The following is a 27155-nucleotide window of genomic DNA, read 5'->3' as shown; positions in this document are numbered from 1 at the left end:
GTTATGTAGCCTTTTGATCGTAATACTCTTTGTATTCTTCGGGGGATCGACTTGTAAAGACTCTGAATGTAGTCAACCGGGATATTTGTCCACACTCGTCTAATGGCTGTCTCCAGTTCATTTTTGGAGGTGATAATTCTGTCGCCATTTTTCAGTTCTCTTTTGATTCTGAGCCATACGTTCTCTATAATGTTTAAATCGGGACTCTGAGCTGGCCAGAACATAGAGTGAATATTATTTTGTACCTTGAATTCTTGCACTAAACGGGCTCTATGTATGGGTGCATTATCGTCTTGGAAGATGCAATTATTCTGAGGAAAATGACGCACAATAACCGGCCACAAGTGTTCATCAATGATATCAATATATTTTTGGGCATTTATATTGCCATCTACGACAGTTAGTGTGCCTACACCATTAAAGGTTACACATCCCCATACCATCAAACTGAACTTAGGCGTTGGAGGCTGCGATAAACAACAGGGTAGCCAGTCCTCGCCGACCTTTCTCCAGATAAATACGCGACTATCAGATCCAATGTCTACTTTACATTCATCACTGAATATTACTCTCTGCCAGTAATTGTCGACAGTTTTGTAACGGTTGCCTCTGCACCAAGAAAGCCGAGCTTTACGATTGACTTCACGAATTCTGATTTGTTTTCTTACTATTCTCCTAAAATATCCCTGCTTATATAAAGTTCTCTGCACAGTTCGTTTTGAAACAGTAGAAGCTCTATGTTGGTTAAATATGGCAGTGATATCGGACAAACTTCGTTTTCTGTTTTCTTTTACTGACCGCAAAAGCTGTCGTGCATCTCTGTCATCCAGTTTTGCTTGTCTCCCTTTTCTTGGTATATTTTCTATATAACCTCGCTTCCGAAAACGATCTATCACCGATGTTATTGTTGTTCGGGGTATTCCCAATCTACGAGATATTTCTTGCTGTTTCAGTCCCGCTTGATACAAAGAAACAACCACTTCTTTGACATCTTTACTTAACTCTTTCCAAGCAGAAGCCATATTGTTTACATTGACAATATACGCAGCAGACGAGAATTTGTGACGTGTAAATTTGTCACGTGATAGTCATGAGGACATTCTTAAAATAGCGTCATTTTCACCGACAACAGTACCTTTGTTTATTTATAGTATGCAGATAAAGTTGTGCTAAAACATAAAAAATACGCAATGCACGTGACTTTGGACGATCACTAATGGCACAATACTGTATCTCTTATCTGCTACTCCTCCTATACCACTGAATAAAATTTAATGAAACTTTGGATCATTTTGGATAAGACAGATATTTGGGGTTTCTTAAAGCAAGAACGTACCATTCTTCTATGATATTGGGTGTACCCATGGAAGTATCATTTTTGTGATCTCATGCAGTGCTCACGGTACCTCTAGTTTATTGTTGTTGCCATAGCTTTTAAGTTTCTAGTGCAGATGCTGCTTTTTTTTAAATACAAACCAGTAGAGCCACTGTCTAAGTAGCTGCAGAACTGTAGCTCTCCAAAAAATAAATATTGACAGTGTCACCCAGAGAAGAAACTATATATTGTGCACAAAAAGTTGTGCTATGTTCTAGATTTATTTCATCAAATTCTTACCTCAACTGCATAAAAACTTGATTTCAAAAAATTCCTTGGATCTCTATCAACTTTTGTGGTAGGTGACATCTGCATGAAGTGGGTCTTGCCACTCAGAATGGCAGTACGTATAAATAGGCAAAAATTTTGATGTTCTCAATTTCAGGTTCAAGAGGGCTAGTAATGATGCTTGTGAGGAATGTTTTGTTTTGGAAATAGTAAAAGAATAAGTTAGAATATGTTTATAATATTTGAGATTGCATTTTAAAGATACAGAGAAATAAATTTGATAAATATACAATTTTTTCAATGGGATGATTGTCCATCCCCAATTTTTTTTTATCCAGTCTAACTGCAGTCTCATCAGAGACTTCTGGTTTACAAATTTGAATTTGCATCATTTAAGAACTTTACAAAATGTTGTACAGTTAAACTTTGGTAGCTTGAACACTGATATATGGAATACCATGGATATGTCGAATTGAGTTAGAAGTCCCAACTATGTTTTCTATATCAATTTTAACTTTGATATCTTGAAAACTCTAATATCTCAAATAAGTTTTTTGGTCCCCTTGAAGTCGAGATAACAAGGTTTGACTGTATTTGTTTTTTTTAAGTAATAAAATTTTTTCATAGTGGATTATTCTCAATTCTAATTTAATTGAGGTTCTCTATGAATTAAAACTGAAGAATACATGTATTTCTGAAATACAAACATGATGAGAAGAGTTATAGAACAAGAAAGGAAAGTGATTTGTTTCTATAGGTATCATAATACATTCAGTATATGACAGCTTAGAGTTTTATTTTGAACAGATCATGGGTCACATTAACAGATTATTCTTGGCTGTAAAATTGTTGATTGCATGACATTCTTTTCTCTTTTTTTAAGTTCTTGCTGGATGAAGATAAAGGTTTAAGAATGGAAATCCCACCAATATTTCAAACTCTTCTTGGGCCATCTCTAAAACGGGTAGGAATGTTTTGCTTTATAAAATAAGAGAATCAGATCCAATGAATGACAACCTCAAATAAATGCAGGAATGTTTGGTTGAGTGGTGTTAATGTGTCAAAGAATTTGGACTTTTGATGCTGAGATTCTATAAATCTGTGATATTTCAAACAAAACATCTTGGTTCAATCCAAAAGGTACAAGTTTGGAGAAAAGATTTGTGGTACAGTGTATTTGTTGTTGTGTTCTGAAGGTTGACAGTGTGATACGCCCTGGTTTGATCTCTCATACCTGGACATCACTTAACTTGCCTACCTACTTCATCCAAGTTAAAGAAGCCTTGGCTGAGCTGCAAATTATTGTCAAACAGGTTTGAAAAATTTGCATTTATTTACAATATTAAAAAACCCAAGATTTTCTTGTTAAAGCAATTTTTTCCCTTATGGTTTACATAAATACAGCCTTCTTCATTTATTATTAAATCACTTATTTTTAGTTTTTGGAGCAATGTTTTCAAAATTGTTTAGATTTTACACAAAAAAATATACTTTGAAATTGGAAGCTAAGCTAACTAGTATTGAGCCAATGAATTAAATTGCTAAACTTTCATAATAAATATTATTATTGCTAAATGGAAATTTTCAAGTAAAAGTAGAGGTCATATTTTGAGTTTTAGATTATTGGTGTGCTAAAATTTTGAAGACTGTGTTGATTACTAAAATTAAACTTACCAATATAAAACTAAATATCAACAGTCCCTAGTTAAATAATATTTTTTGAAATAACATTTTTATTACCTATTTTCAATCAAATCAATGAAAGTTTGACTAAATTAAAAATACTGTGCTGCATGTTTACTTCTTTTAAAAAAATGTTACCATCTCTTAATGCAAACAGATCTGTGATATCAAAACAACCAGAATTGACTACATGTTAAAAGAGATAAGTGAGACATTGCTGTGTGACTTGCCAGAGAGACATCCACTGACTGTATCAGAATTTCTACAGAAGATGGAGGTAAGCAGTCGTACCGTGTCTTTTGCCATGGTATTGAAACTGCTGTTTATAAAGCAGTGCAATTTCAACCACCATTTTATTTTGATGAAAGCAATACAGCATAACACATTGATTTACAGAAGTATTGAAACAAGTTTCATTTACCTGGAATTAAAAAAAACTATTCCTCAATTGGCTTTTCTGGTATAATTATTCATCACAGATATGGTTTGATCATTTTTATCATTATTTATTTCTCCAGTTTGATGTTTGGAGTCCCCGTCTTTTATAGTGCACTTGATTTGAGCCGGAAATCTTGTTCAACTTATGCAAAAGGTTGAATTTAGAATTAAGCAACATTAGTTCACATTGATTGAACTTCATACATCACTAGAATAAATATTTTTACATGAGTGTTGATCTTGAATTTCTTGAAAATAATACATGTATAGCGAAGACTTACACTATCCATGAACTTTTCGAACAACCCTCGTAATTATCTAACTTCATAAATGAAATAAATAAAAAAAGAAATAAACTTTCAATGAAGATATTTATAATCAATGATGAATCATTTCAGGAATACACTGATCAAATGGCTATGGATATTAACAAAATGAGCCAAGTGGTTGAGGATGCTGTAAAGGAATTGGTTAGAATATTTTTACAACGAGCTCATTTGGAACAAAGCTTACTTTTAGAGAGTGAAGGCAGTTCAGACAGAAGTGACACAACCTGTAAGTTGATATGTTTGTGATATGAGGCAGAAATGATTTTTGCTATTGGCCAGAATGCTCAGTTGAGCATCTCTCTAGAATTCAGGGGTTCCAGAGTTGTATTCTTATTTGGTTCTTACCACCTGTTTCATTTGAGGCTGTGACCAGGAATTCTGATTAAAGCCAAAGCTCTGCTAACTTCAGTCTAATACAGTGAAGGAAAAGGTACTCAGTTGAGCATCTCTCTAGAATTCAGGGGTTCCAGAGTCATATTCTGATTTGATTCTTACCACCTGTTTCATTTGGGGTTGTGACCAGGAATTCTGATTAAAGTCAAAGCTATGCTAACTTCAGTCTAATACAGTGAAGGAAAAGCTAGATTTAAGATTTACAGCATATCTTTTACTTGCATCTTTTCTTCAGGATTAACCACATTTTTGTTAATAAATCTCCTTAGCAGAGCCAATCTGATTTCATTATGAGGGCTGCCATGTAAATGTACCCAAAATTGATAGTGATTTTATTATACCCCCGCTCCAAAGGAGAGGGGGATATACTGTTTTACCCTTGTGTGTCTGTGTGTCCATGTATCTCTCTATCCATTACAAATTTTTGTCACAGTTTTCTTGGCAACTCTCATCGCAGATGCTTGAAATTTTAGCACACTCTTTGTCTAGGCATGACATATGATGGGATTCATTTTTGTACAAATCCAATGTCAACTTCCTGTTTATCTGTGTGTCTGTCCATAACAAATTTTCATTGCTGTTTTCTCAGCAACTACTCATCACAGGTGTTTGAAATTTCAGCACACTCATTGTCTAGGCATACCACATGGTGGAATTCATTTTTGTACAAATCTGATGCCAACTTCCTGTTTTTCTGTGCGTCTGTCTGTACCAAATTTTCTTCTCAGTCTTCTCAGCAACTACTCATTGCTGATGCTTGAAATTTAAGCATGCTCTTTGTTTAGGCATGCCAAATGGTGGGATTCATTTGGAACAAATCCGATGTCAACTTCCTGTTTATCCACGTGTCTGTCTTTACCAAATTTCTGTCACAGTTTTCTCAGCAACTACTCAAGGCAGATGCTTGAAATTTTAGCACACTTTTTGTTTAGGCATGCCACATGGTGGGATTCATGAGAGCTTATATTCACATCAGAGTAGGGGCATTACTAGTGAGCATTGGCTCACAGACTTCTTCATGGTTAAGCTAAATCTGGCATTATTTAATAAGTACAATTAATTACAATTAAGAAATTCCATATTTATCCCAGATTTTTGTTTTAAAAGTTAAATTTTGCTCTTGTATTTGTTTTCTCTAGAAGTGCATCTTATCCAACTATTAGCCATATGTGACAATGCACTGATATTTCTCAAGCAACTTCAGACTTTAAATTTGAGCCTGGATATTGTGTGATGTATCTTGATGACAAATTTCAGCTGTTTCTACTAAGTTGTCAGCCATGACAGAGTCAGATGTTATTCCAGTTCATGAAGAGAGTGATGTCAGTGATGAGCAGCAGATCAGGGAAGCTTGTGATGAGCTGAGGGAGTTTTTCAATCACAGATTAGTGGAATCTCTCTTGAAAGCCACTAGACATTCCTTAGACATGATGAGAAGGAGATTCTTCTCTGGGTAAACCAAATAAAAATTGTAGCCTGAGGCCTGGTCTTTAAAAAATTGTTGGATTGCCCTCTCATGACTGACTGGCTAAAATTGGTTCGACTCAAAACTTTTTTTTAATCTCCAGGAAACAATTATTTTTTTTTACACATTCTGAAAAAATACATTTTGAAAATTCAGCATTGATGTTGAAATTTTTTCTGAGAAAAAAAAAATTCTCACCCACCTACCTACCAACCCATTTTTTTATCCTGACTTAGGAGAGGGTAAACAAACAGTATTTTAAAGTTGGCCTGATCATCCAATCTATAGCATATTTGTCTTTCTTTTAACATCCTATTTTAACCATCTCCAGATATACTGAATTCAAAGGTTTTAACTTAAATTTGGAAAAATACATCTGAAATACTATATATTTAAACAGGTTTATGGTTTTACTGCATTTGTAGGTCAGTAGAGTCACTCATGTGACTATTGCTGGTTTTAACTCATCAGATAGTTTTGCAAGTAATTTTTATAAACTGAAACACTCGAATGTTGTAAGTAAAATTAACACAATAGGTATCAAGAATATTTCAATTTCAATTTGGATTTGTTGGATCTGCCCATAGCTATTTATCAAAAGAGCAAAATGGTTGTTATTTGAAGTATTTTTCTTGCCCAAGCCTTCCAAAATATCTGGATTTTGTGTTTTGTTTTTGTTTGTTTTTAGCTCTACAGGTCAGAGACCAGAAGAGCTTATGCGATAGTAATGTGTCTGTCATCCATCCCTCTGTCTGTCTGTTTGTCTGTAAACAATTTTTATGTCCCACCTTTCTGTAGTTCAAAGGCAGTTGGCATGTTGTTGTCCCAAATACAGCACAGAAACATTTGAAAAACTCTTTGATGCAGCAGTTTTATGATCATCATCACATATTATAAGCTGCCTATTGCAAGACCAAAAAAGAATTTAAATTTGAAAAAGAATGTTTTTTTAAAAGTCAGCATTTTGAAAATTCTATGGCCTTGATAATAATCTAGTTGTTGGTTACTTGCACTTCAAACCACTTTGCATTCAATACTAAAACTGCTCTGTTTCAGTACAATTATATAAAAGGTCATTGCTTAGACAGATTTTTTTTTTATTTTTGCAATGTAAACATGTAGATCTCAATATTTGAGTTTGCTTTATTTTGAGGGTTATATTATACATTTGTTGACTAGGATTGTCAGACCCAAGAACCAAACTGTTTGTTTGCCTTAGGCCATTAGATTGAATTAAGGCATACAGTTTGGTTCGAGGGGTCAACAAAACTGATTTTGCCTGAGAATATAGTCAGAAAATGCTTTGTTATGGGTTTTATTCTGCACTGGCTTCCATAATTGTGGTAATTGATAATATAAAACTGCTCACGCCTACAGTGTGACCTAAAAACGTGGTCCAATATCTCATCGACAGGTCCAATATCTCAATCAGCGGTCCAACTTCATTTTTATCTCTTCTGAGCCAAAGACTCTCAGAGCTAATGCTATGGCCATTTGTGCGGTGTGCATAAACTTTTTAGAATATGGGCCATAACTCAAGAAGCCCTTGGCCAATTATTGTCAAATTTGTCACAGGGTATCTTTGGTCCAAGGGCTGTGACCCTTAAACAAGGGGAGATAATTAGGTAAATAAAAGCAAAAGTACTGGTTGCTAAAAATCTTCTTCTCAAGAACCACTGGGCAGATTATCATCAAACTTACACAAAAGGATGATTATATGTTGAAGATTAAAAATTATTAAAAGCATCATCCTGGGGCAAAGGGCGTGGTCTCAAGGTCACTTCAAAGTTGACCAAAAATTACATTTTATTAAAATGTTGAAATTTTGCTTACTATAAGGACTAGGATCATCAAATCTTGTCAGTTGATGCATCTAAGGTCTTCATATCATGTTGACTAAAATTTAAATTTTGCAGCCATTCTTTTTCAAAATGATTTAGAGGCATATTTTGAACAATTTAAGGCCTATGATCATCAATCTTTGTCAGTTGATGCATCTAGGGTCCTCGGAGTACGTCAACTAAAAAGTAGGTCACTTTGACCTACTTTTTGAATTTAATGGCTATTATTTTTGAAAACATTTAAGGTCATTAATTCGAATACTGAGAGGTTTAGTATCATTAACTATTGTAAGATGACCTACTTTTTAGCTCACCTCGACGAAGTCAAGATGAGCTTATGCTATACCCCCGGCATTGGCATCGGCGTTAGCATCCCTGTTAAAGTTTTAGGAGCAAGTCCCATTCCCAAGTAACTATAAGCCCTACCTGGACCAAACTTGCATGGATGATGCATCTGGGGATGGACACTACCACACTTGCTTCAGATGCTGGATCTGACCTAGATTTTCCAGATGAGTGACTAGGTTAAAGTTTTTGGAGCAGGTACCCAATTATAAGTCCTACCTGGACCAAACCTGCATGGTTGATGCATCAAAGGAAGGACACTACCATACTTGCTTCAGATGCTGGATCTGACCTACATTTTCCAGATGAGTGACTAGTTTAAAGGTTTTGGAGCAGGTCTATTCCCAAGTGATTATTTAAGCCTTACCTTGACCAAACTTGCGTGGATAATGCATCTAGGTATGGACGCTACCACACTTGCTTCGGATGCTGGATCTGACCTAGATTTTCAAGATGAGTGACCAGGTTGAAGTTTTTGGAACAGGTACCTAACTATAAGCCTTACCTTGACCAAACTTGCATGGATGATGCATCTTGGGATGGACACTACCACACTTGCTTCAGATGCTGGATCTGACCCAGATTTTCCAGATGAGTGACCAGGTTCAAGTTTTTGTAGCAGGTCCATTCCCAAGTAACTATAAGCCCTACCTGGACCAAACTTGCATGGATGATGCATCTGGGAATGGACACTACTATACTTGTTTCGGATGCTGGATCTGACCTAGATTTTCCAGATGGGTCACTAGGTTAAAGTTTTTGGAGCAGGTCCATTCCCAAGGAACTATTAGACCTACCTGGACCAAACTTGCGTGGATAATGCATCTATGTATGGACGCTACCACACTTGCTTCGGATGCTGGATCTGACCTAGATTTTCCAGATGAGTGACCAGGTTAAAGTTCTTGGAAGGTACCTAACTATAAGCTTTACCTTGACCAAACTTGCATGGATGATGCATCTTGGGATGGACACTACCACACTTGCTTCAGATGCTGGATCTGACCTAGATTTTCCAGATGAGTGACCAGGTTAAAGTTTTTGGAGCAGGTCCATTTCCAAGAAATTATAAGCCTTACCTTGACCAAACTTGCATGGATGATGCATCTGGGGATGGACACTACTATACTTGTTTCGGATGCTGGATCTGACCTAGATTTTCCAGATGAGTGACCAGGTTGAAGTTTTTGGAGCAGGTCCATTCCCAAGAAACTATAAGCCCTACCTGGACCAAATTTGCATGGATGATACATCTAGGGATAGACACTACCATATTTGCTTCAGATGCTGGATCTGACCTAGATTTTCCAGATGAGAGACCAGGTTAAAGTTTTTTTGGAGCAGGTCCATTCCCAAGGAACTATTAGCCCTACCTGGACTAAACTTGCATGGATGTTGCATCTAGGGATGTACACTAACTAACCTGCTTCGGATTCTGAATCTGACCTAGATTTTCCACATGAGTGAATTTTAGCCATATTTTAACCAAATTAGCATGGATGATAATGTATCTAGAGATGGAAACTTCCAGACTTGCTTTGGATTCTGAATCTTATGTTGATGGATATTAATCTTGGGATGTACACCAACTAGGAAAAAAATATGATGTGAGATTTGCCTTACATATAGATAACATTCGTCGAGGTGGGCTTAGTAATCTTTGATTATCTATGTTTGAACTTTGCAGGCATTCAAGTTCAAAGTGTGTTAGAAGTATATTTTGGACATTTTAAGGCCTATGATCATAAAACATTGTAAGTTGTTGCATCTTCGGTCCTCAAAAATCGTCATTTGAAAACTAGGTCATTATGACCTACTTTTGAAGTTTTATGCCTATATTTAAATATTTTGGGTACTGTTTGGCTTAGAATCATTAAACTTTGTCAGTTGATATATCTTGGGTCCTCAAAGTAGGTCGACTTAAAAGTAGGTCACTGTGACCTACTTTTCAATTTATATGGCTTTAATTAAATATTTTGGGTACTAATTGGCTAAGAATCATCAAACTTTGTCAGTTGATGCATCTTTGGTCCTAGGAGTAAGTTGACTAAAAAGTAAGTCACAGTGTCCTAGTTTTGAAAATTTATGGCTTTAATTAAATATTTCAGGTACTAATTGGCTTAGAATCATCAAACTTTGTCAGTTGATGCATATTGGGTCCTCGGGAGTACAAGAACTGAAAAGTAGTTCACCGTGACCTACTTTTGAAATTTTATGGCTATATTTAAATATTTTGTAACCCTCTTTATTATAGATAGATATTTTCAAACGCTGACTTTAAGAATTTGATACGTTGCTATGTGTATCAGAATTGCAATCTAGTTAGTACCATGATGCTATGTTTGCAAATATGTTTTAAAACTGGTCAAAAGATCAATATTTTGAATGATATCTGTGTAGACATGTGTATCCATGTGGTTTTGAAACATGTTTTTAGAGGCAGACGTTCTACTTTGATGCACTTTGATGAAAGTGTAGGAGGAGCAAATGATGGGAGCAGAATTCCTTTCTTTACTGCAGATATAACCCTGGCCATTCCAAATGTAGTGAGTATCAGAATTTGTAAAAACTCATTGATTGTTAAGCCAAAATGCACAAGAAAAAAAAAATATGCATATTAAGGCAATATAAAAATGTGATTTGGAAGCCTATGGAAGTAAACAAACGTTATCAATAATTAGGAATGTTTCTATTGTAACGGGAAAGGAGAAAATGCGACACACCAGACCAGCATTCGAACCCGGGCCCCCTAAATCTCCAGTCAGGTGCTCTACCAACTAAGCTATCGGGGCACCAGTGATCAAACCCGACTGACCCCCACACTATCATGATCATAAGTGCATGGAAAAATTTATATTCAATTGAAATGAAGAAAAAATTTGCACTGTAAAAATGCTCCAGTGGAATTTATTCAAGGTAAGAATAGGGGGAACCAGATACTTAGCTTATTTCCTTAATCCAATCCATGTACTGGTAATTTTAGCTCACTTTAGCCAAATTAGGCTCGAGTGAATTCTGTCTGTCTGTTGTATCTCATATCTGTATACTTTTAACATTTTCGACTTCTCCAGGACCATTGGACAAATTCAATCATACATGCCACAAAGCATCCTATGGTGAAGGGAATTCAAGTCTGTTTAAATAAAGGGCTATGCCCTTTTTCAATGGGAGGTAATTAAGAAATATATAGAATTTTTTTGGGGAGGGGGTCATTTAAAAAATCTTCTGAAGCACCACTGAGCCAGAAAAGATGTATGACAGCTTCCTAACATAATGCAGATTTAAGTTTATTCAAGTCATAGCCCCAAGGGTAGAGTGGGGCCACAATAAGGGATTAAAAATTTTACATGAAAATATATTGAAAAAAAATGTTTTAAAATCTTCTCAAGAGCCACTGGGTCAGAAAATATGAAACTTCATGAAAAAATGTAGATTTAAGTTGGTTCAAATCAGCCCCTAGGGTTAAGTTAGGACCACAAAAGGGGATCAAATTTTTACAGGAAGTGTATACCGTAAAGTCGCTTGTATTGGCCGCACTTTTTTTCTTCAGAAAATTGTTTAAAATTAGGGATGCGCTTAATACATCGGAACAAAATACAACCCCCTTTTTTCCAGGTCACTTTCGCAGTGCCGAGGACCATTTTCCCGATCCATTTGAATTGATTACTCTTTGTAACCAATTACGCCAAAGTTTATTACTATTACTCTAATTTCAGAGTCATTTACGTCAGCCCTACCTGTTGTAGTCATATACATCTACCCTACCTGTTGAAAAAAAGATAATCGTTTCATAAATAAAACCATAATGAAAACCGATCTTTGTTTTTGTTTTATTTCCATTGCGTATTCCGCCATTTTGAACTACCGTCACTTATCTCATATACAAGAACTGCATGTCGCTTAGGACATAGATATATTAATACCTATAATGAGTCAACAACTATAATCTTTGTGATATATTCTGAATTATCCTTAATTCTGTATCTTATTTTTTTTTTTTTAAATTTCAGATATGCAAATTAGAGTTGCAAATTGTTAGGGATTCTATTGTCGCGTCATTGCTATATATAACTTCAGTCTATGTTGTCACGTAGGACATGACCATTGTTTATTTAACAATTATCACCTCAACACCTGCAATGAAATCAACACGTTTTTTAAAAGAACTTTATTAAAACATATTTCAGTCGGAAGCACATATAAAAACGTATTTGTAGAATACAATCAAGCACATTCAAGAAAATGTTCATAAGACATAGTTAAATATTAAAATGTTCATTTAGCACGTCATCATGGTCACAGCACTGATTGTTCATTGCACTAGCTAACTAAAATAATTATCGATGGATACCAAGAACTGTTTAACATGTTTAATTACCCGAAGCCAAACCTTTGACATTAATATCGCTTGGGTATGATTTTTGTTCATGTAAATACTGACACGCGCTTGCTATGCATTATACTGGTAAGCATAACTTCATAACGCGCTTGGAATTAATTTGAAAAGAAAATAATCAGGTATTTCTGTTATTATCTCTGGTTAGATAATTATTAAAAAGATTAAATTTAAATGTTCACACATGCACACTTAACTTATAATACGTAGAGTAAAAAAAACTGACTTGCTACTTTCGTTTGAGATTCGTAAATTTTCCTACTTTTATCTCAAGTTACTGTACTAGAAAAATTAAAGTCACATCCAATTTATGCGTTTTTTGGATGCGCATTTTACATAGGACCTGCGTTTTTTTCAGGATTTTCACCCCAACTTTGGGGGTGCGTCTTTTACACCACTGCGGCCAATAAACGCGACTTTACGGTAATAAAGATTTTTAAAAATCTTTTGAAGAACAGCAGGGCTATAATTAGTTATAAAGATATGCAAGAATTTTCAGTTACTGCAGATTCAGTTGTGGTCCTTGGGGATAGGGTGGGGCTACAATTGGAAATCATTGCCACGAAAAACTCATAAAATAGTTGAATAATAAAAATTAAAATTTACAGATCCAAATAAAAAATTAAATATATTAATAAAAGTAAAAATCAAGTTTCTTTCTTCTTTATACAAGGGGCATTTGGAAAGTTCTGAGAATATTTTTGATAAGATATTAACAAAGTTAATGAATTTAATATCACTGAAAGAGCTGGAATATACAAACATATTGTGGTGTCAATTGTATGTTCAAATCCTGGCCTCTGGGGCTAAGATGGGCCAATGTCCTGAAGAAAAGAAGGGCCAGGTAACTCAAGCATTGAGGCCCATGAACCTCTTGTTACTGCATATATGTGAGCTACACAATCTGGGTCTGCAGCTAGACAGTATGAGTAGGAAATAAAGATTTTTAACATTTTTATTACTTTTATGTATGAATAAGGTTATGCAGCCAAGTGTGGAAGACATACAAACAGCACTGAACAAAGCAACACAACTAGTGTTAGATATCAGCAAGGGTGTCTACCAGTGGGGCCAAGACAGAGAAAAACAGCATGTAGTGATAAACAACCATCATTCACATTCCACATTGCATGGTGTAGGCCAAGGTATATTTACCTCAATGTAATGTTTTAAAAGTATACAATCTTTAGGATAAATTTGAATGTCTCTTAAACAAAACTTAATCTGGATAAAAAGTACCGTGTGACATATTTTAAAATATTTCTAGCTCATCTATGTCCTGTTCATGGCCTGTTTAGTAAATAAAATGCCCAATAATATGTGCCTTGACTGTGCTTTAACACTTTTTTTGGCATGGTTTTTATGCCCCCGGATCGAAAGATCCCGGGGGTATATTGTTTTTGTCCTGTGTGTCTGTTTGTCTGTCTGTCTGTCTGTTGTCAACTTTAACCTTACCTATAACTTTTGATTGGTTGGAGCTATGACTTTCATATTTCACATGTGTATTCCTTGTGACAAGACCTTTCTTTGGGTATATTTGACCTTTTGACCTTGACCTTGGAGTTTGACTCACTTTTGCAAAATTTTATGAGACTAACCTTGGCCATAACTTCTGAACAGTTGGTGCTTGGGGTTTCAAACTTCACATGTGTATTCTTTGTAACAAGGCCTTCCTTTAGATATCAACCACTTTGACCTTTTGACCTTGATCTTGGAGTTTGACCTACTTTTGAAAAACTTAAACCTTGGCCATAACTTTTGAACAGTTGGTGTTTGGGGTTTCAAACTTCACTTGTGTATTCCTTGTGACAAAACCTTCCTCTGGATATCAATGTCTTTGACCCTTTGACCTTGACCTACTTTTGAAAAACTTTAATCTTGGCGATAAGTTTGAAACGGTTGGACCTAGTGCTTTCATACTTCACATATGTAATCCTTTTGACAAGACCTTTCTTTGGATACCAACCACTTTGACCCTTTGACCTTGACATAGGAGTTTGGCTTACTTTTGAAAAACTTTAACCTTGGCCATAACTTTCGAATGGTTGGTGCTAGGGCTTTCATACTCCACATATGTAATCCTTGTGACAAGACCTTCCTTTGGATACCAACCACTTTGACCCTTTGACCTTGACATAGGAGTTAAACCTACTTTCGAAAAACTTTAACCTTTAACATAATGTATAGATTTGTATATTACCAAGAAATTTTGATTCCATTATTTATCTAGAAACTTCAGCCCAATTAAATTTGTAACATACAAAGATTTGAATGTCCTTATATGCAAGAAGTTTTGATGTGATAATTTTTTGCAAGTAATGCCCCTTTTTGAATTATACTGTGTATTTAAAATGTACTGTGCCATTCATTATGTGTTGCATTATCGAGTTTTAGGGAAGCGTGGGGTATGTGAGCTTGCTAACTTTTTCTTTCATTGTGTTGTAAATTCAAAGCAAAAAGCCATTTCTTAACAAATCTATACAAAATAGGAACTTTTAGTGATGTCCAAAAATTCCAAGCCTCGGTATTACGATGAAATAGTGAAAGGCTTGTTGCCCCCTTCCCACTTTTTCTTGTGGTATAGTTAAAGCATGGTAATCTGGTAATTGATAATTATTTCAATAGAGGGGGTTATTTTTATAGTGGTTGTATCACCCCACTCTACATTACAAGATTACCATAATTTAACTATACCACAAGAAAAGTGGTAGTGGGGGGACCAGCCTTTTTATGAACATTTTCAATTTGCAAATTGATCGAGATAAGACTTGTAGTTAATTGGGAATGGGAATGGACCATTCCATCTAAAAATTTAAATTAGATTCAGCAACTAAAGCAAGTCTGGTAATTAATGAGCATTTCTAGATGTATCATGCAAGTTTAGTGTTGGTGGAGAATATAGTTACTTGGGAATGGACTTCCTCCATAAATTCTATTGGGAATGCCAGTAGGGATATATATATATATATAATATATATAGCATAAGCTCATCTTGACTGTTTTGAGGTGAGGTTATTAAAATTGAAGATTATTATATTGCTACTTTCTTATTAAATTACTATTATATAGGGGTGAAACGATACACCTCCTTCACGGTTCGATACGTATTGTATAATTTTGTCTCGGTACGGTTATTTTCGATACGATACATTTTGACAGAAGGAAACAAATTCAACATTGTTTTATGCTTTCGTTTTTTAAATCTAGTCACATATTTTACGAATTTTATTTGCAAATTGACTAGAAGAAATTGATTAAAATTATTTGACTGTCAAAAATTATTTTAGAAGCTATCAGTCATCAAAAATTTACGTTTTCTATACTTATTGGGATATCTTATTATTTTTGGTATCAGCGTAAATCTTATTTATAACTGAGTAACGTGTTTTACCTTATGCTAAACCCGACTGAATAACGATCCCGACCGAAAAATGAACCGAACCGAAATTTAGAGATTTTGCACCGTGTATCAAACCGAGAAAAAATACCGCGGTGAATCGATACCGCGTAGAACCGTTTCACCCCTACTATTATATAGATAGTGCCTGTAGTTAAGGGTAACATTGAAAATTTTCACCCCTCAAAAACCTTTGTTTACCTTGGCTGTACGTGCCTCCTCAGCTGACAATGGTTTTCTTGGGGTGAAAATTTTCAATGTTGCTTTCAACTTCATGTAGTATTTATTATATTATACAAAATGTTTTTCACAAACACAAATGAAGGTGTAACGTGTGCACATAGATTCCAGGCAGTCAATATTTTTTAAAAATATTTACCCATCATCAAGCAATGTTGACTGTTGCCATGTTATATCGCACTGGAGGGCATGGTTTCATCATTTAGAGGGTAACAGTGTTTTTAAACAAATGTTTCTTGACAAATCACATTCAAGTAATTAACATTAAAGTATATTATACTAAAGGCTAAAAATTAGTCTCATAGCTTATCTTGGTTTTGTATGAAATACATAGGATTCCAAAGGGTATATCAAGAAACAATAAGGTAACCACTTACTTATTTCATTATTTGATGCATTATTGCCTGCTATTGCAGATATGCACACCTTGATTAGGCAGATTGAAATCCCTCTAAAACATTATTACAAGAGCATAGTCGACAACAAGGATGTTGCCAAGTATGTTATGATGATGTCTTCTGCTCTCAGCACACTAAAACCAGAAGTGTCAGAAGCTTTACAGAGATATTCAGATTACTCCTTCTTGTGGGAACAAGATAGAGTTGAAGCAGTCAAGGTTTGATATCGTTTTTTGATTTCTCTATAATTTTATTTTTTTTATATGTGTTATACATGTGATATGTACCGGCTGTACACAAAATGTCACACATTTTTTACCCCAATCACGGGCTCATGGCGGTACACCAAAATTCACTGGAAATGAAAATTTGTGCCGTATTTTGAATTGTTTACTGGAAACCGCCATTTTTCATTAATTCGCGCTCTCGCAGCACCGGAAATCTCGTTTGATGCGTGACTTACTGTGCTTGGTTAATGTAAACAAAACATCATGATCGAAGGTGTGAAATATTCCCGTGATAATTACATCGTAATTAAAACATATCAAAGCTTTTTGTTAGACAGAATATTTTTTCATAAGACCCTTATTGAGAGGTTTTTCAACTGTAATTAGTTAAAATTTTGTCAGTAAGAAATTAAAGACGTTTCAAAAAGAAAACGACAATGTGTGACAGCAACACGAAATTTAGTCCATGATTTTTTTTGCTCTGCTTAGACATAAGTAGTGTCCATTCTATCATAGAGTAAGAGAAATGCTTTTAGTATCATTATAAAGAAATGCAAATAACTGGAGACGACCAGACTCTGGCATTAAACACTGTACTGTGGAAGTCTTTTTACCAAATTCAGCATTGACCATGGGGATTGTTGAAATTTTAAAGGCTGCAAAAGTTTCTTGAAATGAGTAATTACTGATTTGAAATTTATTAATTAAAAAATGAACCTCTCACATGATTTTTGGTCGATATTTTGTACAGTTTTTTGATGAACAATGTACAGTATTTTCACCCAAATTCCAGTATTTTGAAGACTCCTGTACAGTATTTGGGCCTAAAAATTATCACATGTATGATGTGTTGTGAGTGTTATTCCATAATGGCTTGTACCATAGGACTGGCAGTAAATTCTGACCACTTTAATGTTATTGTGGTGTATCTATCAGAAGTTTTAAATCACACCCTCTTTTTGGCATCAAGGCAAAGTTTGACGACCTTTACTAATGAATGAATGATGTCAAAATTTTTTATTTGAGATTACTAGCATCAGAGCTTTGTTTGGGCATTGGCTGTGAAATTGATGAAATTTCCACTTGGCTATTCAGAAAAGTGTGTCGTGATTTTGACTTGTCTGAACACAGAATTGGCTTATCATGGGCAGACTGTTAACTGATAATGTCTGTGACTGCCTTGTGATACTTGCTCTTTCACAGGACTACAACAGTCTTGTGGTGAATCTTGTCTATTATACAATTAAGTGATGTGCTTTTTTCCCTCTCATTTTAGAGGGAAAATTTTGACTGGTGTATGTTTATTTTGAATATATGGGTATTATGGATATACAGGTCTACATAAGCCATTACTGAATGAAATATGAAGATAACTAACAGTATTCAATCTTGAAAGTCCAATGAAACGATACAAATTTGGAGCAGAGCAAACACAGACCTCAAAATTTAGAGGTGGGATCATGGAGGAGTGAGCACCCCTTGCCGACTGGTCACACCCACTGTGTGCTTCTTGTCAGGATCAAAAAAAAAAAAACAACGGAAAAATCCGTAGAAGTTCATGTGCAGTTCAGACTGTTGCATGTAGTCCTTCATCCAAAGATGGCACAAAACGTCCTTGGTAAAAATGAGCTTCAGTTTTTTTTAAAATGCATGACCATGTTTTTCTGCCAAGGAGAGACATTTAAGAAAAATCTTAAAGAAACTACATGAAAAGAATGGAAAGCATTAATGAAGTCTAGGTTCCTTGTATGATGGAAATTCAAATGTGTTCAAAACATGTCTCCTAGTGCAAGAAAAGGGTCAAAATGGGAGTTCAAATTTTTATTTAGGATTATTTAAAAAAAAAAAGAAAAAAAAAGGAACTTGACTGTTAAGGATATTAAGACTTTTTTCAAGATAAAACCTTGTAAAGGTACCAATATTGGTACTTATATCTATACTTGGAAAGGGAAAGACTGAATTTAATTTTCAATGTGGAAAATCAAGGTTACTTTTGCAGAATGGTCTATAAAGCTTCTAAATGAAAAAGAACAGAGATCAATTCAAGAAATTTTATCCATAGGAAAGATGAAGATGGTTGTGTTATTCTACTTTGTCATTGCAAAAATGACCAAATTCATATTGTAGAAAGAGCTCCATTTTAACTAAAAAACTAATTTAACTGAATTATAAGTAGAATCTTTTCATTCACACTAAACTGTTTGGAAAATGATTTATTTACTAGTTACTCTTTTTATTTTTTTTAGGAATTCATGCGGGAGGAACCTATTCTCTCCGAGTTCAAGGCAAAATGCTCAATATTCAAAAATCTTGAGAACAATATTGATGATATTCAGGCATCAGAGATTGTTGGACCTATTGAATTATTTACAGGTAAAACATCTTATGTTATGTTCTAAATTCACCAGTTCAACCGAACATAAATCATTTATAGAATGAAACTCAAAATACTTTTATTTAGGATGAGCTCGCATGCGCGAGTACAACAGACTTTTTAATGAAGTGTATACAGTATACAAAGCAGTCTTTAGTTTGACCTCTTATCCATATCATTCTACAAAAGAAAAAGACAACATCAAAACAAACAAAAACGTTTACAAAATATCAATACTGGAAGGGATGGGGTGGGGTGGGGGATTAGTCTGTTGCAATGTAGCAGCGAACTTCGAATGACTTAAAACACCCGAAAATCTACCTTATATGTGACTGAATCATGGGTAGCACGGATTCAACCTATTCACCCGTAAACAAATCAACAACCAATCGATCTCCTTTATTGATGGACCTTTTCTGTATACATAACAAACACATGTGTTTTACTGTAACTTTTATAAATATATATAACAAAACAAGAGGAGTACATATATTTAGATTGAAAATAATGCAATTCCATGTATACAGTCAAACCTCATTATTTTAAACTTGAAGGGACTGTAAAAAAACAGAGAGAGATATCCAGGTGTTCTAGATATTCAACGTTCAGCTTTGATTTATTTTTGTTTTGAATGAGTCAACATACATGTACCTCACTTGCTTTTATAATGAATCACACTTCTTTCTGTAATTACTAAAACATTCTTACAAAATAAGAAAAAAATACAACCTAAAGTGATTATTCACTTTTTCCCATATTGATAAACATTTTAGCATAATATTGCAAAGCAGTAGAATTTCTGCACATAAACATGAGAAATTAATTGATACTTTTTTTAACCATGTTGATAATGTGTTGAGTGGAATTTGAATGCTGTAATTCTTGGCAATGGTGGATTTTTTCAGGGTATTCTGTTTTACTTCTGAGAGAGTTGAAAGCTTTGTTTCAATTGAATGTACCTTTTATTTTCTTTATTTAAAACCCAGATAGTCCAACTATTCCCGAGGATTTAGAACTGGTCCTTCTTGGGATTGCTAGTTGTCTTGTGACAATGTGTAATTCAACAGTGAAATTCAGTTTGTAGCTAAATTCAATTTTTCTGCACTGTTGGAACTGTAATTTGATCTAGTCATCTATAATATTTTTTTTGGTTGATGAGCTGCAAGCAGATCTGTAGGTAATGATAAAAACTTGATTAATTTAAATACTTGATTAAAAAATTTGGACACTAAGCCAAAGAAAGCCTGTAAGAAAACTCCATTTACAATTCATTTCTTTTATGATCATAGAACCTTTGAAGCTAGCATTAAGAGTTGAAATCAAAGCTTGGAAGTTGATGTTTGGAAAAGAGCTTAACAAAAAGTACAGGGAAAAAATGGAAGGAGTGCTGAATTTTGTGGATGATTACACCAAAAGACTTGCTAGACCAATTCGTGATCTAGAGGATGTTAGAGAATCAATGTCTGCTCTGAGTGACATCAGGGAACACCAGATAGCTCTTGATATGCAGCTAGGACCCATTGAGGTTCCTGATATTTTCAAACTGCATTCTTATATCATTTCAAGTATAAAATGAACAAGTAATATCTACATGTTAAGGGGAAACTATTTGTACGGGGTATATAGATTTAATAAAAATTTGTCCCTGAGAAAAAAAATGGCAAAATTATTGTTAGTTTAGCAATTTATTCAGTTTTCAGTCTGCTTACAGGAATCGTATGCAATGCTGAATGAATTTGAAGTGGTAGTGAAGAAAGAAGAGACAGATATGGTGGACTCTCTACGATATTCCTTCCAGAAGTTGTTGACAAGTGCAGTAAGATTTCTCTGAATTGTATCATAGGTAGCATTGTTTTCTGTTTGTCCTGTCCCCTTTTGGGATAGACAAAGCAATGAAAAGAAAATTGATTTTTGTTTACAAATGAAATGCAAAGCTGTTTTAGTATGCTTTGTAAATGCTTGAGATCACTAATCCTCCCTCACTTGCCTAATATACCAATCTATAGTCAAAAGGTCTGTTAATTACAGTATTGCTAGAGGATGAAACCTATATAAACTCCAGAAAAAAAAATTGTCATTACCTTTTAATGCAAATTTATTTCTAATACAAAACAAAGTATGGTATTTCAAATGACTTTATCTAATAACATTCCAGCATATGCATAGTTCAAGAGTTCTTTATCTTACAACATTATTGCAAATACAAACAACAAATAAGACAACTAAAAATATTTACATTACAAATTCAAATACACAATACTGGACAAAACTGGCTCAGTCACCCATGAAGAACTTGCTGGACTGAAGAATCCACATGGTAGAATCTTCCCGATGTGTGAGACATCGCCACAACAAAAATTGTTGAACCCAGCAAGACAGAGTTGGAAGATCCACATGGTAGAAATTCCCCAGTACGAGTGTACTGCTACAACGAAAGTTGTAAATTCTGCTCTAGAATTTTAACAACAAGGGAGTTTTAGCTGATTATAAATTTGTAATGGGGAAATTATGACAATAATAAGGCCAATAATTAAAGAAATAAGTGTACTACGGTGACTGAAACCAGTTTGGCATTACCATGGCGAACTTAGGAGAGAGGCGGGGATGGTGGTGGATAGCTTGGTACTGACGCTGTCCGGGACCATCGAAAGATAAGAAGTCACGTGACTAGCTATTCTTGACCTATTGACCAATGACTGATGGACATGAAAATCAGCATGTCTATTGCATAATATTGGTAAACGTAAACAAAAGCAAAGGGGGGAAGGGCTTAGTTAGGCAAATTGTATGAAATAAACTTTGCTTAAAATTTTAATAAAATAATTTAAGCTACAATTTATTTCTAATACAAAACAAAGTATGGTATTTCAAATGACTTTATCTAATAACATTCCAGCATATGCATAGTTCAAGAGTTCTTTATCTTACAACATTATTGCAAATACAAACAACAAATAAGACAACTAAAAATATTTACGTTACAAATTCAAATACACAATACTGGACAAAACTGGCTCAGTCACCCATGAAGAACTTGCTGGACTGAAGAATCCACATGGTAGAATCTTCCCGATGTGTGAGACATCGCCACAACGAAAATTGTTGAACCCAGCAAGACAGAGTTGGAAGATCCACATGGTAGAAATTCCCCAGTACGAGTGTACTGCTACAACGAAAGTTGTAAACTCTGCTCTAGAATTTTAACAACAAGGGAGTTTTAGCTGATTATAAATTTGTAATTGGGAAATTATGACAATAATAAGGCCAAAACTCAGGAACGAAAATATGAGTGACTGAGTGCCCCATAAGTGTTTATAATTGTACGCCATGGTAATACATACATGTTAATTATGAGATAAATTGAAAATGAGAACAAGATTTTTTAACCGAGAAAAAAGAAAAAATATTACAAATAACATGTCTAAAAATAGCGACATAGTAAGCCGTTTTATACAAGAAAAATATAACAACAAGATAGCGACTCAAGAAATACAAAGCAAGTTATAAACGATACATAAATTTGAATGAGAGCATAAAAATTAATCTGTAATCAGGAAACATTAAGTTTAAAAATATTGAGAATTAAACACTATGTACACATTCACAATGGTGCCCGAGTCATCAGACTGTTAAACAATGCTTTCAGAATCTCTCGCAAAAGTCAACTGGTGATGAGCATGGACTGTTGCGCGTGTTTAATGGCTGAGTCTGGTGTTTTGATATATCTCGTATATGAATCGGAGGTCCATCTTCCTAGTGATTTGATAAGGTGGTCTTCGATGCGCGCTTTTGCTGCAGATGTAGCAGCACCAATTCAGAAAGAAAGTCCAGTGATGTAGCTGTCGCCGTGGTTTGAACGCTTCAGTAGATCCCTTAACATAGTCAAAAAATTACACCGACTGAGGGCACTTCCATTTTCCATGATGAACAGGGGGAGGTGCATTTTGGGATCAAAAAGAGCATTTCTTGTAGATAAGTAGTTCTTTAGTTGTTCAAATGGACATAATACGGAATTATTTTTGAACAACTTGATCCCTAATCCTTTTCGGAAAGGATAGGTCTTTGATTGTTTAAGGAAGAGAACGACGTGGTCATTGTAGAATTGTACGTCGCTTACGCACAGATTAACGTGAGGGTTGAAAGCTGCTTTGCATGTAAATTCTGCACATCTGAGGAAACCGAAAAAAGCCACTACACACACTGTTGTCATCAATGTATCCGTGTATTTTGAGTTCACACCTTTTTGAAGCACGCTGCACATGTCTTGTAACACATTGTAAGTAATAGGTTGTCGGCTTGGATGGTAGGATTGACTTTGTCTTTTTATACCGCTAAGTAGCATGTGCAATCTAGGTAGATTACCTGCCAAATCGGTGAAGGGGTTAGGTATACCTAGCAGGGTGAGATGGTGTCGAATCCCGCAGAGATAAAGTTTGATTGTTTGGTAAGACAGGTTCATGGAATCGTAACAGTAGGTGACAAATTCCATTAAAGTAGATTCTGACACACTTTGACACGTGTTGTTCATACGGCTAAATTTTAAGAAGGCTTGATATCCGGAGTTGTACATAGCTCTAGTTGAAACAGATATGGAGTCTTCCATCAATGCTTCTATTCTGTGAGAGGTTTCCAAAGGACGTCCTGCAGGGGTGGGCAAGGATGAGGGTGTCTGTCTGCTTGAGGAGCTAGGCTTCTGAACTTGTTTATCTGAAATCGAGATAAAGCATCTGCGATTACATTAGTTTTACCTGGAAGGAATTCAGAATAAATGCATAAATTGTATTTAGCTGAACACCAGGTTAACTGTCTCGTTAGTTTCATAATAGAAAGAACTTTAGATCGCCCCTTTTGTATAATATTCACAGTAGCTAAGTTGTCACAATAAAAAAGTATTCTTTTGGTAGACCAACAATGTCCCCAGAGAATGGAAGCTACAACGATAGGGTACAGTTCACGGAGCGCCATAGATATGTCCTTGTCTTGTTCACTTGGTAAATCATCTGGCCATTTGTCACTGAACCAATGACCTTTGAAATATCCCCCGAATCCAAGGGTAGATGATGCGTCTGTTTTCAAATGCATACTATTAGCTAGAGTTCTTTCGATATCATAGAAAAATGATATGCCATTCCACTGATCTAAGAACAATTTCCACATTTTGATGTCTTCTCTGCACTCTGAGGTCAGATGAATGTAATGGTGAAGATGCTAGGCTCAACAAATAAGAAACAAATGATCTTCCCGGTACGATTACGCGAGAAGCAAAGTTCAAATGTCCCAAAAGTTGCAACAATTCACGTTTTGTACAGCTTTTCTTCACGCTGAAAGTTTCCAACAATTCTCGTATTCTAAGAACTTTATCTGGAGGAAGTCGTGCTTGCATTTTAGAAGAATCGAGAATTATTCCAAGGTATTCCACAACAGTATCTGGGCCCATGGTCTTGTGTAGAGCAATTGGAACGTTCAGCTTCTTAAAGATCATTGTCAGGAGGGCCATAGTCCGATCCGCATCAAAATCTGGTCCATCTATGGTTAGGAAGTCATCCAGCAAATGCAGTATAGATTCGATTTTGTAATTGTTTTGTGCTATCCAGCAAATTGCTTGGGAAAACTGATCGAAGATCTTTGGACTAGATCTACATCCAAAGGATAAACGAGTGTAGAAATAGTATAAATTTCTCCACTTCACACAATATAAATGATACTGAGAAGGTAGTACGGGAATAAGTTTAAAGGCATCTGAAATATCAGTCTTGCACATCAGAGAACCTTGACCATTTTGCACAATAATTTTGATGGCATCATCAATACTCACATAAGAAAGAGAGCATTGATTTTTATCAATGAGTTCATTTATACTTGGGTGAGTTTCATTGTTGTGAGGTGCAGAAAGATCCACGACAAGCCTTTTCTTTTTAGAATACTTATGTTCAGTGATTCCGAGAGGAGGTTCCTCATAATGTCCTGAAAGAAAACCTTTTTCAATTTCCTTTGACAGCAACTCATCAACAGTATCCATGTTCTGTAAAGCTGACCTCAAGTTTTTGCATTCTCGTGTTTTCAAGTCTGTTTTCTGCACTTTAGTGTCAAACCCATTAGTAAAACCATCTAGAATGTAAGCAACAAAGTTAGGATTTTCAAAATTTTCAAGTTCTAGTTTCAACTGTTGAATGTTAATTGTTGAGCATGTAGATCCTGGAACAGATAGTCATTTGGGATTGGTAGTAGAGGAAGATGTATTCTTAGATTTGGTGGATTTTGAATTGCAAGTGAGCGATGAATGATCCTTGTTCTTGCATTGGCTACAAATATGAAGGAAAGGACAGTTGTTTCTTCCACATTTCCTAGTAGAATTGAAATTGTTACAGATTTCCTGTCCATCATGTAACAGCCTCTTTCTGCCGTGCTTATCTGTATTACTGTTTGAGGATTGATGAGAAGTTGTCGCTGAATTGCTCTGTGATTGAGGACAAAACCTAGTGTCTGGATTTCGATGCTATGAGTTGAATGAGATCTCTGTCTCCACAGACCAGTCAACTTTAATCTTGTGAACGGCCAAGGCATTGGCACTTCTCAGAGAAAATAGCTTGTGGTACTCATAAAATCTTTCTCCGTAAACATTGTATATGTCGATGATATTGGCTTCATACTGATCTAATTCTTCTCTGCGATTAGGGAATGCCTGGCACATGCATCGTTTATATTTTCCGAATGCGGTTAAAAACTCAGCAATAGTAAGGCACCTTTTAAGTCGGATATCTTCCTTCTCTGGTTTCTCTTTCTCTGAGGTAGTAATTTCGTAATAAGGAATAAGCAATTTAGCAAGATTAACATCCTTACCGTCGATGATGTTTTTCCGAATGGAATTGGAAATCAATTCCATTTGGGGCAATTCCTCCGGGTTCGTGCCGAATTTCCTCGTGCTCTGGGTGTTTTCATTTGCCGTTCGGTAGAACTGCTGTAAATTAAATGATGGCGAGCTGTTAGCGTGTGTGTCTTTCGTTGTAATAAGGGTAGTTAAACTCGAAACCATCGTCTGGAGGCTTTGAACTGTGTGCACAAGCGACTCAATAACTGCTGGGGAACTCGAGGTAGATGAGATTTGGTTTCCGCCGGAAGTAGTTGCGCTTGGATAAGTCGTACTTTGAAAGGATGTCGTACTAGCTACGGATACCGCAGACGAACTTTGGAGATTCAAAGATTGTCCGGAAAAACCATTTGTGTGGTTGGAATTCTCCGCGGAATTCACATTGATGGCCCTGCTTTCATTTTGACTGTTTGAAGCGTCAATATCTTTTCCCAACACGTTGTCCACGTACAATTTCCGCAACACAGAGATAGGAAAATTGGAAGAGGCGCTTATATTAGCCTCTAACAGTTTTTCGCGAAGAACAACAGCGGACCAATTTAAATAATTTGTCATGTCAAGAGAATCACCGGAGGTTCTTTGTCTTTTAGCACTTCTCCTGGTCACCATAGTTGTTTGAGATACGTTGATTTTTTAATATCGCAATTTCACTAATTAATGAAGTGTTTTTCCCAGAATTACATCGTCAAACACACAATTTAAGTACACTGAAAGTAAATACACAAAGAAACAAATCGGATGATCGATGATTATTAAGTAATCCTATGGATTAATGATGACAATAATAGCTTGGTACTGACACTGTCCGGGACCATCGAAAGATAAGAAGTCACGTGACTAGCTATTCTTGACCTATTGACCAATGACTGATGGACATGAAAATCAGCATGTCTATTGCATAATATTGGTAAACGTAAACAAAAGCAAAGGGGGGAAGGGCTTAGTTAGGCAAATTGTATGAAATAAACTTTGCTTAAAATTTTAAGCTACAATGAAAGAGTACCATTTGATCTTTTGGTGAAATATGGAGATAACGAACAGTAATCAAGTTCAAAAGTTCATTGAAACAGTGATAGACTGCATGCTGACAAGGTCATTGTATCGACCATAGAACTTAAAAATGATGACTTTAAATGAGACTGTTGATGTTCTTGTTTC

At 35.3% G+C, this 27155-nt stretch overlaps 2 protein-coding genes across 2 annotated transcripts in view; one reads left to right on the top strand and one right to left on the bottom strand.

Annotated features, from left to right (window-relative positions):
- The window catches only part of LOC133192042 (dynein axonemal heavy chain 8-like), a 229870-nt gene that overhangs the window by 53231 nt on the left and 149484 nt on the right, over positions 1-27155 (top strand). Inside the window, exons 17-27 of the mRNA XM_061327885.1 lie at positions 2487-2567; positions 2800-2916; positions 3444-3563; positions 4123-4279; positions 5704-5899; positions 10535-10643; positions 13473-13638; positions 16547-16746; positions 19002-19128; positions 20419-20654; positions 20841-20945. Of these exons, the coding sequence (XP_061183869.1) occupies positions 2487-2567; positions 2800-2916; positions 3444-3563; positions 4123-4279; positions 5704-5899; positions 10535-10643; positions 13473-13638; positions 16547-16746; positions 19002-19128; positions 20419-20654; positions 20841-20945 (1614 nt within the window). The remainder of the gene's footprint in view (positions 1-2486; positions 2568-2799; positions 2917-3443; positions 3564-4122; positions 4280-5703; positions 5900-10534; positions 10644-13472; positions 13639-16546; positions 16747-19001; positions 19129-20418; positions 20655-20840; positions 20946-27155) is intronic.
- Positions 22702-26608, bottom strand: LOC133192043 (uncharacterized). Its single transcript, XM_061327886.1, has 2 exons — positions 25970-26608; positions 22702-23836 (listed from the first exon to the last, which is right to left on the bottom strand). The coding sequence occupies exons 1-2, from the start codon at positions 26604-26606 to the stop codon at positions 22944-22946; spliced, it is 1530 nt and encodes a 509-aa protein (XP_061183870.1). The 5' UTR covers positions 26607-26608; the 3' UTR covers positions 22702-22943.

The sequence above is a fragment of the Saccostrea echinata genome, unplaced genomic scaffold (genome assembly GCF_033153115.1).
Source record: "Saccostrea echinata isolate AGI-Se365-2 ecotype Australia unplaced genomic scaffold, CSIRO_AGI_Sech_v1 ptg000025l, whole genome shotgun sequence".
NCBI lineage: Eukaryota > Metazoa > Mollusca > Bivalvia > Ostreida > Ostreidae > Saccostrea > Saccostrea echinata.
This window is presented reverse-complemented; position numbering and strand designations above follow the sequence as displayed.

Bases quoted from the DNA above. Each gene is read 5' to 3' on its own strand.
- LOC133192043 (XM_061327886.1), bottom strand. From the start codon at position 26,606: ATGGTGACCAGGAGAAGTGCTAAAAGACAAAGAACCTCCGGTGATTCT. The intron at 23,837-25,969 runs GTAAGGATGTTA...TCTCGATTTCAG, and splicing joins TCGGAAAAACATCATCGACG to ATAAACAAGTTCAGAAGCCT.